We start from the raw sequence: 13,648 nt of genomic DNA, 5'->3' as shown, positions 1-13,648 counted from the left end.
CAGATTAAAGACCATCAAGGTGTTAATTAGGCCATAAACATGTCATCTAAAGAAAACAGTAACATAAACAAATGCTATAAAAGTATCTTGAATTGTCAAACGATTCTTATCAAAATCAAGCCCAGCATGAAATTATTATTTCCCATTTGTACGAGAACTATGAGGATATAAAATGAACACTTTATCATACATTGTACTAGCATATCAATACTGGAAATCTGACTTTCATAGATCAAAAATATTTTTTATGAGAATTAAAACATCAGAAGTTGTACAGTTTAGGTTATTAAAGATTAAATGGGTATAATCTTGCATGCTGTTGTAGTTCTGCGACTGCTATTTAAGTATTCTAAGATTTGGCGTTATTAAATATATTCTCTAGATCATATAAGTAGTCAAACCTACCGATGGGAATCTTTCCATATCTTGATTTGGACAATGGTTGTTTTATTTCGTTGGCGATTAAATTTGTGGACAAATTCATCCATGAAACCCACGAAAATTGGTACACCACGAATAAAAGTACTTTCACAATATGCACTATTTTTAGCCATGTCCGCCATCTAGGTTTGAGGGCAGGGTCATCAGACATATTTTTTAAACTAGATACCCTAATGATGATTGTGGATAAGTTTGGATAAATTTGTCCTACTAGTTTCAAAGGAGAAGATTTTTTAAAAGATAACAAAAATTTACAAAAAATTGTTAAAATTGATTATAAAGGACAATTACTTCTAAAGTGGTCAGATGACCATTTTGGTCATGTTGACTTATTTGTAGATCTTACTTTGCTGAACATTATTGCTGTTTACAGTTTATCTCTATCTACAATGATCTATAATAATATTCAAGATAATAAACAAAAACAGCAAAATTTCCTTAAAATTACCAATTATGGGAGAGCAACCCAACAACGGGTTCTCCGATTCATCTCAGATTAATAGGGTCCAGAAGGTCTGCTCCCTTACTAATAAGAGAATTATAGGATTCAGAACGTCTCTTCTCTAATTAGAGATTAATAGGGTCCAGAAGGTCTGTTCTTTAACTAATGAGAGAATAATAGGATTAAGAAGGGTAGGTCCCTTACTAATGAGAGAATAATGGGGTCAAGAAGGGTTGGTCCCTAACTAATGAGAGAATAATAGGGTCAAGAAGGGTTGATCCCTTACTAATGATAGAATAATAGGATTCATAAAGTCTCTTCTCCCTTATTAGAGAATAATAGGGCCCTGAAGGTCTGCTCCCTTACTAATGAGAGAATAATAGGGTCAAGAAGGGTTGGTCCCTTACTAATGAGAGAATAATAGGGTCAAGAAGGGTTGGTCCCTTACTAATGAGAGAATAATAGGGTCCAGAAGGTTTTCTCCCTTACTAATGAGAGAATAATAGGGTCCAGAAGGTCTTCTCTCTAGCTTGAGATTAATAGGGTCCAGAAGGTCTGCGCCCTTACTAATGAGAGAATAATAGGGTACAGAAGGTCTTCTCCCTTACTAAGGAGGGAATAATAGGGTCCAGATGGTCTGCATCCTTATTAATGAGAGAATTATAGAACCCAGAAGAATATCATTGTTTATTACTATTGTTTAACTATACCTGTAGTAAATTCCCATGGCTTCCCAATATTCCTGTTTTTTGGACAACGCATTGTTATATGGATGGATAAGTTGGTCAGTTTCTTCATCAACAAACAGTGGCTTTCCCCTGGAAGGTTTTCTTCTCTCCATAATGCAATAACAATCTTTTCAAGATCTTCAATCACAATTCATTTCTTCATAGACCTATAACTACACAATAATAAGCCTATCACCATAGAAATATGTAATTCATTAGATTGCTATTATTATAATGTCACCATAGCAATATCTTCATAAACCTTTGATTGCATTACATAGAAATAATCATTGAACCATAGCAAAATGTTCTTATACTTGTTTACAAATCTATGTACATGTAGCACTGTTTAAGCTGGGGTTTTGACGGCTTTAGTCACTTCCGTGTGATAAGAAAAATCTACCTTTCTTAGGTAGAAGTGTAACATGATACTAGAAGTACTAAAGAACACATGTGTATTTTCTTTTTCAGTAATGCATTAATCATGTTAATCTTATACATCAAGTACAATGTACAAATAAAAAATATAACAGTTTAGATTAAAACAAAACTGCATTTCTTCAAAAGATACATTGTACATACTGTATATGAATCTATGTTTTTGTTTTGATTTGTAGGTCTCATTTAACTGTCTGGGATTAATATAATGAATCTATTAATTGATGAACCTGTCCTTATAATATCCTATGGTACAGGTTACAGTAATGAGAATGTGACTCTTATGATCATCATATGTACTTAAACATCAGAAAACATAATAAATATGAAAATAAACTGTTATCACAGAGATATGTCTCGCCTTTTTATAATTTTGATCATTGAAATCAAATTAGCAATACTTTAACATCTTACACAAGTTATGAAGATATTCAAAGTCAATGAATCATGACTGAGTTACATGGCAATCTCCATGTAAATGAGATAGGCCAATGCTTATACAACTGCATACCAAAGACAATCATAATCATTGACTTATTATAAGTCGATCTCAAATCTAAACATGCTAAATACAAATATTTACTAGTAAACTATAGAAAAGTTTCAAAGTCAATAAGAGGGGGAGGGGCTATATAATCTCCATAGAAACGATATTTGCAAATGCCAATAAATTTGCATACCAAATATCATTGACTTAACATTAGCAGTTCATCTTAAACTGATCTAATCACAAACTAATACATGTAAACTAGCTTAGATAAGTTTCAAAGTGATTACACTGTGACTGAGGGGTGAGGTCAAATATTCTCATGGAAATGAGATGTGCCAATGCTTATACAACTGAATACCAATTAACATTGGCCTACCACTAATCATGCTAATGGTTCCCCTAGAATTGACCTAAATGAAATCACAAACTAATACATGATAACTCAGAAAAATTTTCAAAGTCAATAGACCATTGACTATGGGGGTATAGCCTGATTATCTTCATCATTGTTCATGGAAATGAGATATGCTGATGCTTACACAACTAATTATACCAAATATCATTGACCTACCACTTGTGGTTCCCCATAAACTCATAAATCCATGGACAAAAAACAAAATCGGGATAACAAACTAAAACCGAGGGAAACGCATTAAATATAAGAGGAGAACAACGACATAACACTAAAATGTAACACACATAGACAAAATCCCACGAGAATAACAAATATAACATATATATATAACATCAAAACCAAATACATGAATTTGGGATAGACAAGTACCGTGACACGTCTTATCGCAATGTGAATTTACACTCAAAAATAAGAGAAAACAAACGACACAACGTTATAATGTAATACACACAGAAACGAACTATAATATAACAATGACCATATTCCTGACTTGGTACAGGGCATTTTTAAAGGAAAAAAATGGTGGGTTGAACCTGGTTTTGTGGCATGCCAAACCTCGCACTTTTATGGCCATATGAAATATAAACTAGACCTAATCACAAACTAATACATTGTTGATGCCGCCGTAGCCGCCACCAGAAACAGCATACCTGTATCTCGCTTTTTGACTTCGTTGTCTCTGATGAGATCTGATGTCTTTTAACAATTATATTTTTTTCAAATTTAAAGATACTGTTTGCAGTGCTAACGAGGTACCAGTTAATGAAGTACTATAAGATACTTTATTGAGACAATCATCACACTGATTAATAGCTTTAGTAATTATTCATACCAAAACATAAATTTATAAATACATTAAAAAAATATACTAAAAAAATTAAACCTTTGATTAGCAGTAAACTATAATTTCCTTTTAAATTTACCAGACTGCCAGATGTGCAACTGCGAGTAACAACTGCAACCTTCGACTTTTAGCTGAGACATATAAAAATACATTGGAATCCCATGTGTTTTAGCAGATCTGAATCAGGGTGCTGAAAATTTCAGTTCATTGTAAATACGGATTCCACTGTACCCGTGAAGCTCTCGAGGGGTGCTCCAAATAAAGGAGGAATCAAAAAGCACATACATTTTAAACAGGAATTTTCATAATTTTTGAAACACATTACATAAAATCTTAAGGGTGAAACCATAGAAAGAAGATTTTGTAAAATCAAAGCATGTTTATTGCTATTCATGATTACTTTCATGGTATATGATTATTAACATTAAGGATTAACATCAAATGACACAGTTGACAAAGTAAACCAATAGACCACTTTCGAGTTCATCCGTCACTGGAAAAAACTCGTCAATTATGCGCGCCTTTTAGTTTATGACGTCATTTACCAGATAGAGGGGCTGGCCTGTATCCCTGCAATGTTAATGATCATAAAGGATACTACAGATACAGCTAAGTCGGCTTCATATCTTGACTTACATCTAGAAATTGACAATGAGGGTCGGTTGAAAACAAAACTTTACGACAGAAGAGATGATTTCAGCTTTCCAATTGTGAACTTTCCATTTCTAAGTAGCAACATTCCAGCAGCACCTGCATACGGGGTATATATCTCCCAATTGATACGATATTCCCGTGCTTGCATTTCCTATCATGATTTTCTTGATAGAGGGTTGCTGCTTACAAGGAAGCTATTAAACCAAGAGTTCCAAATGGTGAAGTTGAAATCATCCCTTCGTAAATTTTACGGATGCCATCACGAGTTGGTTGACCGTTATGGAATAACCATTTCACAAATGAAATCGGATATGTTCCTTAAGTCGTAACTACAATCCCCTTCCCTTTCATGAATGTGACCTACCGAATTAGACTATTTACCGGATTTGTAATCACATAAGCAACACGACGGGTGCCACATGTGGAGCAGGATCTGCTTACCCTTTCGGAGCACCTGAGATCACCCCTAGTTTTTGGAGGGGTTCGTGTTGTTTATTCTTTAGTTTTCTATGTTGTGTCATGTGTACTATTGTTTTACTGTTTGTCTTTTTCATTTTTAGCCATGGCGTTGTCAGTTTGTTTTGATTTATGAGTGTGACTACCCCTTTGGTATCTTCCGTCCCTCTTTTAGTGATCCTCGTTGTGTAGGATAAACTAGGAATAATGGTTGTTCTGTAGGTACTTAATGACAATTCCCTCATGACAGCAGTGCTGATTGTCAATTCTGAGAATTCAATCTGCCAAATAATTCATACAATATAGAATTATAGTTTTCCAACCACACGCTCAACATTAGAATGGAAGTGACGACGCCCCTAATTGCACAATTGACGTTCACTAAAACCACAGTTTTTGACGGAAATGCATCGAACTTGAAAGTTGTCTATTAAACCATCAGTTCCAATAGGTGATTATTGAAGACAACAATACTAGTACTGAAATGCTAGATATATACGGAAAAAATGTTAACATCATGCATGAAATCAATATCACTATCAATGGAGTAGGAAAGCTGCTGAAAGAACTAAACCCTAACAAAGCAAGTGGGCCAGACCATCTCACCCCAAGAATATTGAAAGAACTCAGCCCTAACAAAGCAAGTGGGCCAGACCAACTCACCCCAAGAATACTGAAAGAACTCAACCCTAACAAAGCAAGTGGGCCAGACCATCTCACCCCAAGAATACTGAAAGAACTCAACCCTAACAAAGCAAGTGGGCCAGACCAACTCATCCCAAGAATACTGAAAGAACTCAACCCTAACAAAGCAAGTGGGCCAGACCATCTCATCCCAAGAATACTGAAAGAACTCAACCCTAACAAAGCAAGTGGGCCAGACCAACTCACCCCAAGAATACTGAAAGAACTCAACCCTAACAAAGCAAGTGGGCCAGACCATCTCATCCCAAGAATACTGAAAGAACTAAACCCTAACAAAGCAAGTGGGCCAGACCATCTCACCCCAAGAATACTGAAAGAACTCAGCCCTAACAAAGCAAGTGGGCCAGACCAACTCACCCCAAGAATACTGAAAGAACTCAGCCCTAACAAAGCAAGTGGGCCAGACCAACTCACCCCAAGAATACTGAAAGAACTCAACCCTAACAAAGCAAGTGGGCCAGACCATCTCACCCCAAGAATACTGAAAGAACTCAACCCTAACAAAGCAAGTGGGCCAGACCAACTCATCCCAAGAATACTGAAAGAACTCAACCCTAACAAAGCAAGTGGGCCAGACCATCTCATCCCAAGAATACTGAAAGAACTCAACCCTAACAAAGCAAGTGGGCCAGACCAACTCACCCCAAGAATACTGAAAGAACTCAACCCTAACAAAGCAAGTGGGCCAGACCATCTCACCCCAAGAATACTGAAAGAACTCAACCCTAACAAAACAAGTGGGCCAGACCAACTCACCCCTAGAATACTGAAAGAACTCAACCCTAACAAAGCAAGTGGGCCAGACCAACTCACCCCAAGAATACTGAAAGAACTCAACCCTAACAAAGCAAGTGGGCCAGACCAACTCACCCCAAGAATACTGAAAGAACTCAACCCTAACAAAGCAAGTGGGCCAGACCAACTCACCCCAAGAATACTGAAAGAACTCAACCCTAACAAAGCAAGTGGGCCAGACCAACTCACCCCAAGAATACTGAAAGAACTCAACCCTAACAAAGCAAGTGGGCCAGACCAAATCACCCCAAGAATACTGAAAGAACTCAACCCTAACAAAGCAAGTGGGCCAGACCAACTCACCCCAAGAATACTGAAAGAACTCAACCCTAACAAAGCAAGTGGGCCAGACCATCTCACCCCAAGAATACTGAAAGAACTCAACCCTAACAAAGCAAGTGGGCCAGACCAACTCACCCCAAGAATACTGAAAGAACTCAACCCTAACAAAGCAAGTGGGCCAGACCAACTCACCCCAAGAATACTGAAAGAACTCAACCCTAACAAAGCAAGTGGGCCAGACCAACTCACCCCAAGAATACTGAAAGAACTCAACCCTAACAAAGCAAGTGGGCCAGACCATCTCACCCCAAGAATACTGAAAGAACTCAACCCTAACAAAGCAAGCGGGCCAGACCATCTCACCCCAAGAATACTGAAAGAACTCAACCCTAACAAAGCAAGTGGGCCAGACCATCTCACCCCAAGAATACTGAAAGAACTCAACCCTAACAAAGCAAGTGGGCCAGACCAACTCACCCCAAGAATACTGAAAGAACTCAACCCTAACAAAGCAAGTGGGCCAGACCAACTCACCCCAAGAATACTGAAAGAACTCAACCCTAACAAAGCAAGTGGGCCAGACCATCTCACCCCAAGAATACTGAAAGAACTAAACCCTAACAAAGCAAGTGGGCCAGACCATCTCACCCCAAGAATACTGAAAGAACTCAACCCTAACAAAGCAAGTGGGCCAGACCAACTCACCCCAAGAATACTGAAAGAACTCAACCCTAACAAAGCAAGTGGCCCAGACCATCTCACCCCAAGAATACTGAAAGAACTCAACCCTAACAAAGCAAGTGGGCCAGACCAACTCACCCCAAGAATACTGAAAGAACTCAACCCTAACAAAGCAAGTGGGCCAGACCATCTCACCCCAAGAATACTGAAAGAACTCAACCCTAACAAAGCAAGTGGGCCAGACCATCTCACCCCAAGAATACTGAAAGAACTCAACCCTAACAAAGCAAGTGGGCCAGACCAACTCATCCCAAGAATACTGAAAGAACTCAACCCTAACAAAGCAAGTGGGTCAGACCAACTCACCCCAAGAATACTGAAAGAACTCAACCCTAACAAAGCAAGTGGGCCAGACCAACTCACCCCAAGAATACTGAAAGAACTCAACCCTAACAAAGCAAGTGGGCCAGACCAACTCACCCCAAGAATACTGAAAGAACTCAACCCTAACAAAGCAAGTGGGCCAGACCAACTCACCCCAAGAATACTGAAAGAACTCAACCCTAACAAAGCAAGTGGGCCAGACCAACTCACCCCAAGAATACTGAAAGAACTCAACCCTAACAAAGCAAGTGGGCCAGACCATCTCACCCCAAGAATACTGAAAGAACTCAACCCTAACAAAGCAAGTGGGCCAGACCAACTCACCCCAAGAATACTGAAAGAACTCAACCCTAACAAAGCAAGTGGGCCAGACCAACTCACCCCAAGAATACTGAAAGAACTCAACCCTAACAAAGCAAGTGGGCCAGACCATCTCACCCCAAGAATACTGAAAGAACTAAACCCTAACAAAGCAAGTGGGCCAGACCATCTCACCCCAAGAATACTGAAAGAACTCAACCCTAACAAAGCAAGTGGGCCAGACCAACTCACCCCAAGAATACTGAAAGAACTCAACCCTAACAAAGCAAGTGGCCCAGACCATCTCACCCCAAGAATACTGAAAGAACTCAACCCTAACAAAGCAAGTGGGCCAGACCATCTCACCCCAAGAATACTGAAAGAACTCAACCCTAACAAAGCAAGTGGGCCAGACCATCTCACCCCAAGAATACTGAAAGAACTCAACCCTAACAAAGCAAGTGGGCCAGACCAACTCATCCCAAGAATACTGAAAGAACTCAACCCTAACAAAGCAAGTGGGCCAGACCAACTCACCCCAAGAATACTGAAAGAACTCAACCCTAACAAAGCAAGTGGGTCAGACCAACTCACCCCAAGAATACTGAAAGAACTCAACCCTAACAAAGCAAGTGGGCCAGACCAACTCACCCCAAGAATACTGAAAGAACTCAACCCTAACAAAGCAAGTGGGCCAGACCAACTCACCCCAAGAATACTGAAAGAACTCAACCCTAACAAAGCAAGTGGGCCAGACCAACTCACCCCAAGAATACTGAAAGAACTCAACCCTAACAAAGCAAGTGGGCCAGACCATCTCATCCCAAGAATACTGAAAGAACTCAACCCTAACAAAGCAAGTGGGCCAGACCAACTCACCCCAAGAATACTGAAAGAACTCAACCCTAACAAAGCAAGTGGGCCAGACCAACTCACCCCAAGAATACTGAAAGAACTCAACCCTAACAAAGCAAGTGGGCCAGACCAAATCACCCCAAGAATACTGAAAGAACTCAACCCTAACAAAGCAAGTGGGCCAGACCAACTCACCCCAAGAATACTGAAAGAACTCAACCCTAACAAAGCAAGTGGGCCAGACCAACTCACCCCAAGAATACTGAAAGAACTCAACCCTAACAAAGCAAGTGGGCCAGACCATCTCACCCCAAGAATACTGAAAGAACTCAACCCTAACAAAGCAAGTGGGCCAGACCAACTCACCCCAAGAATACTGAAAGAACTCAACCCTAACAAAGCAAGTGGGCCAGACCATCTCACCCCAAGAATACTGAAAGAACTCAACCCTAACAAAGCAAGTGGGCCAGACCAACTCACCCCAAGAATACTGAAAGAACTCAACCCTAACAAAGCAAGTGGGCCAGACCATCTCACCCCAAGAATACTGAAAGAACTCAACCCTAACAAAGCAAGTGGGCCAGACCATCTCACCCCAAGAATACTGAAAGAACTCAACCCTAACAAAGCAAGTGGGCCAGACCATCTCAACCCAAGAATACTGAAAGAACTCAACCCTAACAAAGCAAGTGGGCCAGACCAACTCATCCCAAGAATACTGAAAGAACTCAACCCTAACAAAGCAAGTGGGCCAGACCAACTCACCCCAAGAATACTGAAAGAACTCAACCCTAACAAAGCAAGTGGGCCAGACCATCTCACCCCAAGAATACTGAAAGAACTCAACCCTAACAAAGCAAGTGGGCCAGACCATCTCACCCCAAGAATACTGAAAGAACTCAACCCTAACAAAGCAAGTGGGCCAGACCAACTCACCCCAAGAATACTGAAAGAACTCAACCCTAACAAAGCAAGTGGGCCAGACCATCTCACCCCAAGAATACTGAAAGAACTCAACCTTAACAAAGCAAGTGGGCCAGACCAACTCACCCCAAGAATACTGAAAGAACTCAACCTTAACAAAGCAAGTGGGCCAGACCAACTCACCCCAAGAATACTGAAAGAACTCAACCCTAACAAAGCAAGTGGGCCAGACCATCTCACCCCAAGAATACTGAAAGAACTCAACCCTAACAAAGCAAGTGGGCCAGACCATCTCACCCCAAGAATACTGAAAGAACTCAACCCTAACAAAGCAAGTGGGCCAGACCAACTCACCCCAAGAATACTGAAAGAACTCAACCCTAACAAAGCAAGTGGGCCAGACCAACTCACCCCAAGAATACTGAAAGAACTCAACCCTAACAAAGCAAGTGGGCCAGACCAACTCACCCCAAGAATACTGAAAGAACTCAACCCTAACAAAGCAAGTGGGCCAGACCAACTCACCCCAAGAATACTGAAAGAACTCAACCCTAACAAAGCAAGTGGGCCAGACCAACTCACCCCAAGAATACTGAAAGAACTCAACCCTAACAAAGCAAGTGGGCCAGACCATCTCACCCCAAGAATACTGAAAGAACTCAACCCTAACAAAGCAAGTGGGCCAGACCAACTCACCCCAAGAATACTGAAAGAACTCAACCCTAACAAAGCAAGTGGGCCAGACCAACTCACCCCAAGAATACTGAAAGAACTCAACCCTAACAAAGCAAGTGGGCCAGACCAACTCACCCCAAGAATACTGAAAGAACTCAACCCTAACAAAGCAAGTGGGCCAGACCAACTCACCCCAAGAATACTGAAAGAACTCAACCCTAACAAAGCAAGTGGGCCAGACCAACTCACCCCAAGAATACTGAAAGAACTCAACCCTAACAAAGCAAGTGGGCCAGACCAACTCACCCCAAGAATACTGAAAGAACTCAACCCTAACAAAGCAAGTGGGCCAGACCAACTCACCCCAAGAATACTGAAAGAACTCAACCCTAACAAAGCAAGTGGGCCAGACCATCTCACCCCAAGAATACTGAAAGAACTCAACCCTAACAAAGCAAGTGGGCCAGACCAACTCATCCCAAGAATACTGAAAGAACTCAACCCTAACAAAGCAAGTGGGCCAGACCATCTCACCCCAAGAATACTGAAAGAACTCAACCCTAACAAAGCAAGTGGGCCAGACCATCTCATCCCAAGAATACTGAAAGAACTCAACCCTAACAAAGCAAGTGGGCCAGACCATCTCATCCCAAGAATACTGAAAGAACTCAACCCTAACAAAGCAAGTGGGCCAGACCATCTCATCCCAAGAATACTGAAAGAACTCAACCCTAACAAAGCAAGTGGGCCAGACCAACTCACCCCAAGAATACTGAAAGAACTCAACCCTAACAAAGCAAGTGGGCCAGACCAACTCACCCCAATAATACTGAAAGAACTCAACCCTAACAAAGCAAGTGGGCCAGACCAACTCACCCCAATAATACTGAAAGAACTCAACCCTAACAAAGCAAGTGGGCCAGACCAACTCATCCCAAGAATACTGAAAGAACTCAACCCTAACAAAGCAAGTGGGCCAGACCAACTCATCCCAAGAATACTGAAAGAACTCAACCCTAACAAAGCAAGTGGGCCAGACCAACTCACCCCAAGAATACTGAAAGAACTAAACCCTAACAAAGCAAGTGGGCCAGACCATCTCACCCCAAGAATACTGAAAGAACTCAACCCTAACAAAGCAAGTGGGCCAGACCAACTCACTACAAGAATACTGAAAGAACTCAACCCTAACAAAGCAAGTGGGCCAGACCATCTCACCCCAAGAATACTGAAAGAACTCAACCCTAACAAAGCAAGTGGGCCAGACCATCTCATCCCAAGAATACTGAAAGAACTCAACCCTAACAAAGCAAGTGGGCCAGACCAACTCATCCCAAGAATACTGAAAGAACTCAACCCTAACAAAGCAAGTGGGCCAGACCAACTCATCCCAAGAATACTGAAAGAACTCAACCCTAACAAAGCAAGTGGGCCAGACCAACTCACCCCAAGAATACTGAAAGAACTCAACCCTAACAAAGCAAGTGGGCCAGACCAACTCACCCCAAGAATACTGAAAGAACTCAACCCTAACAAAGCAAGTGGGCCAGACCATCTCACCCCAAGAATACTGAAAGAACTCAACCCTAACAAAGCAAGTGGGCCAGACCATCTCATCCCAAGAATACTGAAAGAACTCAACCCTAACAAAGCAAGTGGGCCAGACCAACTCACCCCAAGAATACTGAAAGAACTCAACCCTAACAAAGCAAGTGGGCCAGACCAACTCATCCCAAGAATACTGAAAGAACTCAACCCTAACAAAGCAAGTGGGCCAGACCAACTCACCCCAAGAATACTGAAAGAACTCAACCCTAACAAAGCAAGTGGGCCAGACCAACTCACCCCAAGAATACTGAAAGAACTCAACCCTAACAAAGCAAGTGGGCCAGACCAAGTCACCCCAAGAATACTGAAAGAACTCAACCCTAACAAAGCAAGTGGGCCAGACCATCTCACCCCAAGAATACTGAAAGAACTCAACCCTAACAAAGCAAGTGGGCCAGACCATCTCACCCCAAGAATACTGAAAGAACTCAACCCTAACAAAGCAAGTGGGCCAGACCAACTCATCCCAAGAATACTGAAAGAACTCAACCCTAACAAAGCAAGTGGGCCAGACCATCTCACCCCAAGAATACTGAAAGAACTCAACCCTAACAAAGCAAGTGGGCCAGACCATCTCACCCCAAGAATACTGAAAGAACTCAACCCTAACAAAGCAAGTGGGCCAGACCATCTCATCCCAAGAATACTGAAAGAACTCAACCCTAACAAATCAAGTGGGCCAGACCATCTTATCCCAAGAATACTGAAAGAACTCAACCCTAACAAAGCAAGTGGGCCAGACCAACTCACCCCAAGAATACTGAAAGAACTCAACCCTAACAAAGCAAGTGGGCCAGACCAACTCACCCCAATAATACTGAAAGAACTCAACCCTAACAAAGCAAGTGGGCCAGACCAACTCACCCCAAGAATACTGAAAGAACTAAACCCTAACAAAGCAAGTGGGCCAGACCATCTCATCCCAAGAATACTGAAAGAACTCAACCCTAACAAAGCAAGTGGGCCAGACCATCTCACCCCAAGAATACTGAAAGAACTCAACCCTAACAAAGCAAGTGGGCCAGACCATCTCACCCCAAGAATACTGAAAGAACTCAACCCTAACAAAGCAAGTGGGCCAGACCAACTCACCCCAAGAATACTGAAAGAACTCAACCCTAACAAAGCAAGTGGGCCAGACCATCTCACCCCAAGAATACTGAAAGAACTCAACCCTAACAAAGCAAGTGGGCCAGACCATCTCATCCCAAGAATACTGAAAGAACTCAACCCTAACAAAGCAAGTGGGCCAGACCAACTCACCCCAAGAATACTGAAAGAACTCAACCCTAACAAAGCAAGTGGGCCAGACCAACTCACCCCAAGAATACTGAAAGAACTCAACCCTAACAAAGCAAGTGGGCCAGACCAACTCACCCCAAGAATACTGAAAGAACTCAACCCTAACAAAGCAAGTGGGCCAGACCATCTCACCCCAAGAATACTGAAAGAACTCAACCCTAACAAAGCAAGTGGGCCAGACCAACTCACCCCAAGAATACTGAAAGAACTCAACCCTAACAAAGCAAGT

General features: G+C 41.7%; 1 protein-coding gene across 1 annotated transcript in view; it reads right to left on the bottom strand.

The window, feature by feature from the left end:
* The window catches only part of LOC143056406 (cyclin-D-binding Myb-like transcription factor 1), a 45,941-nt gene that overhangs the window by 25,878 nt on the left and 6,415 nt on the right, over positions 1 to 13,648 (bottom strand). The window contains exon 2 of the mRNA XM_076229496.1: positions 1,594 to 1,784. Coding sequence (XP_076085611.1) covers positions 1,594 to 1,724 — 131 coding nt within the window. The 5' untranslated portion in view covers positions 1,725 to 1,784. The remainder of the gene's footprint in view (positions 1 to 1,593; positions 1,785 to 13,648) is intronic.

Source organism: Mytilus galloprovincialis, chromosome 13 (assembly GCF_965363235.1).
Source record: "Mytilus galloprovincialis chromosome 13, xbMytGall1.hap1.1, whole genome shotgun sequence".
NCBI classification, from domain to species: Eukaryota; Metazoa; Mollusca; class Bivalvia; order Mytilida; family Mytilidae; genus Mytilus; species Mytilus galloprovincialis.
The sequence above is the reverse complement of the archived record's forward strand: the minus strand, read 5'-3'. Positions and strand labels throughout refer to the sequence as shown.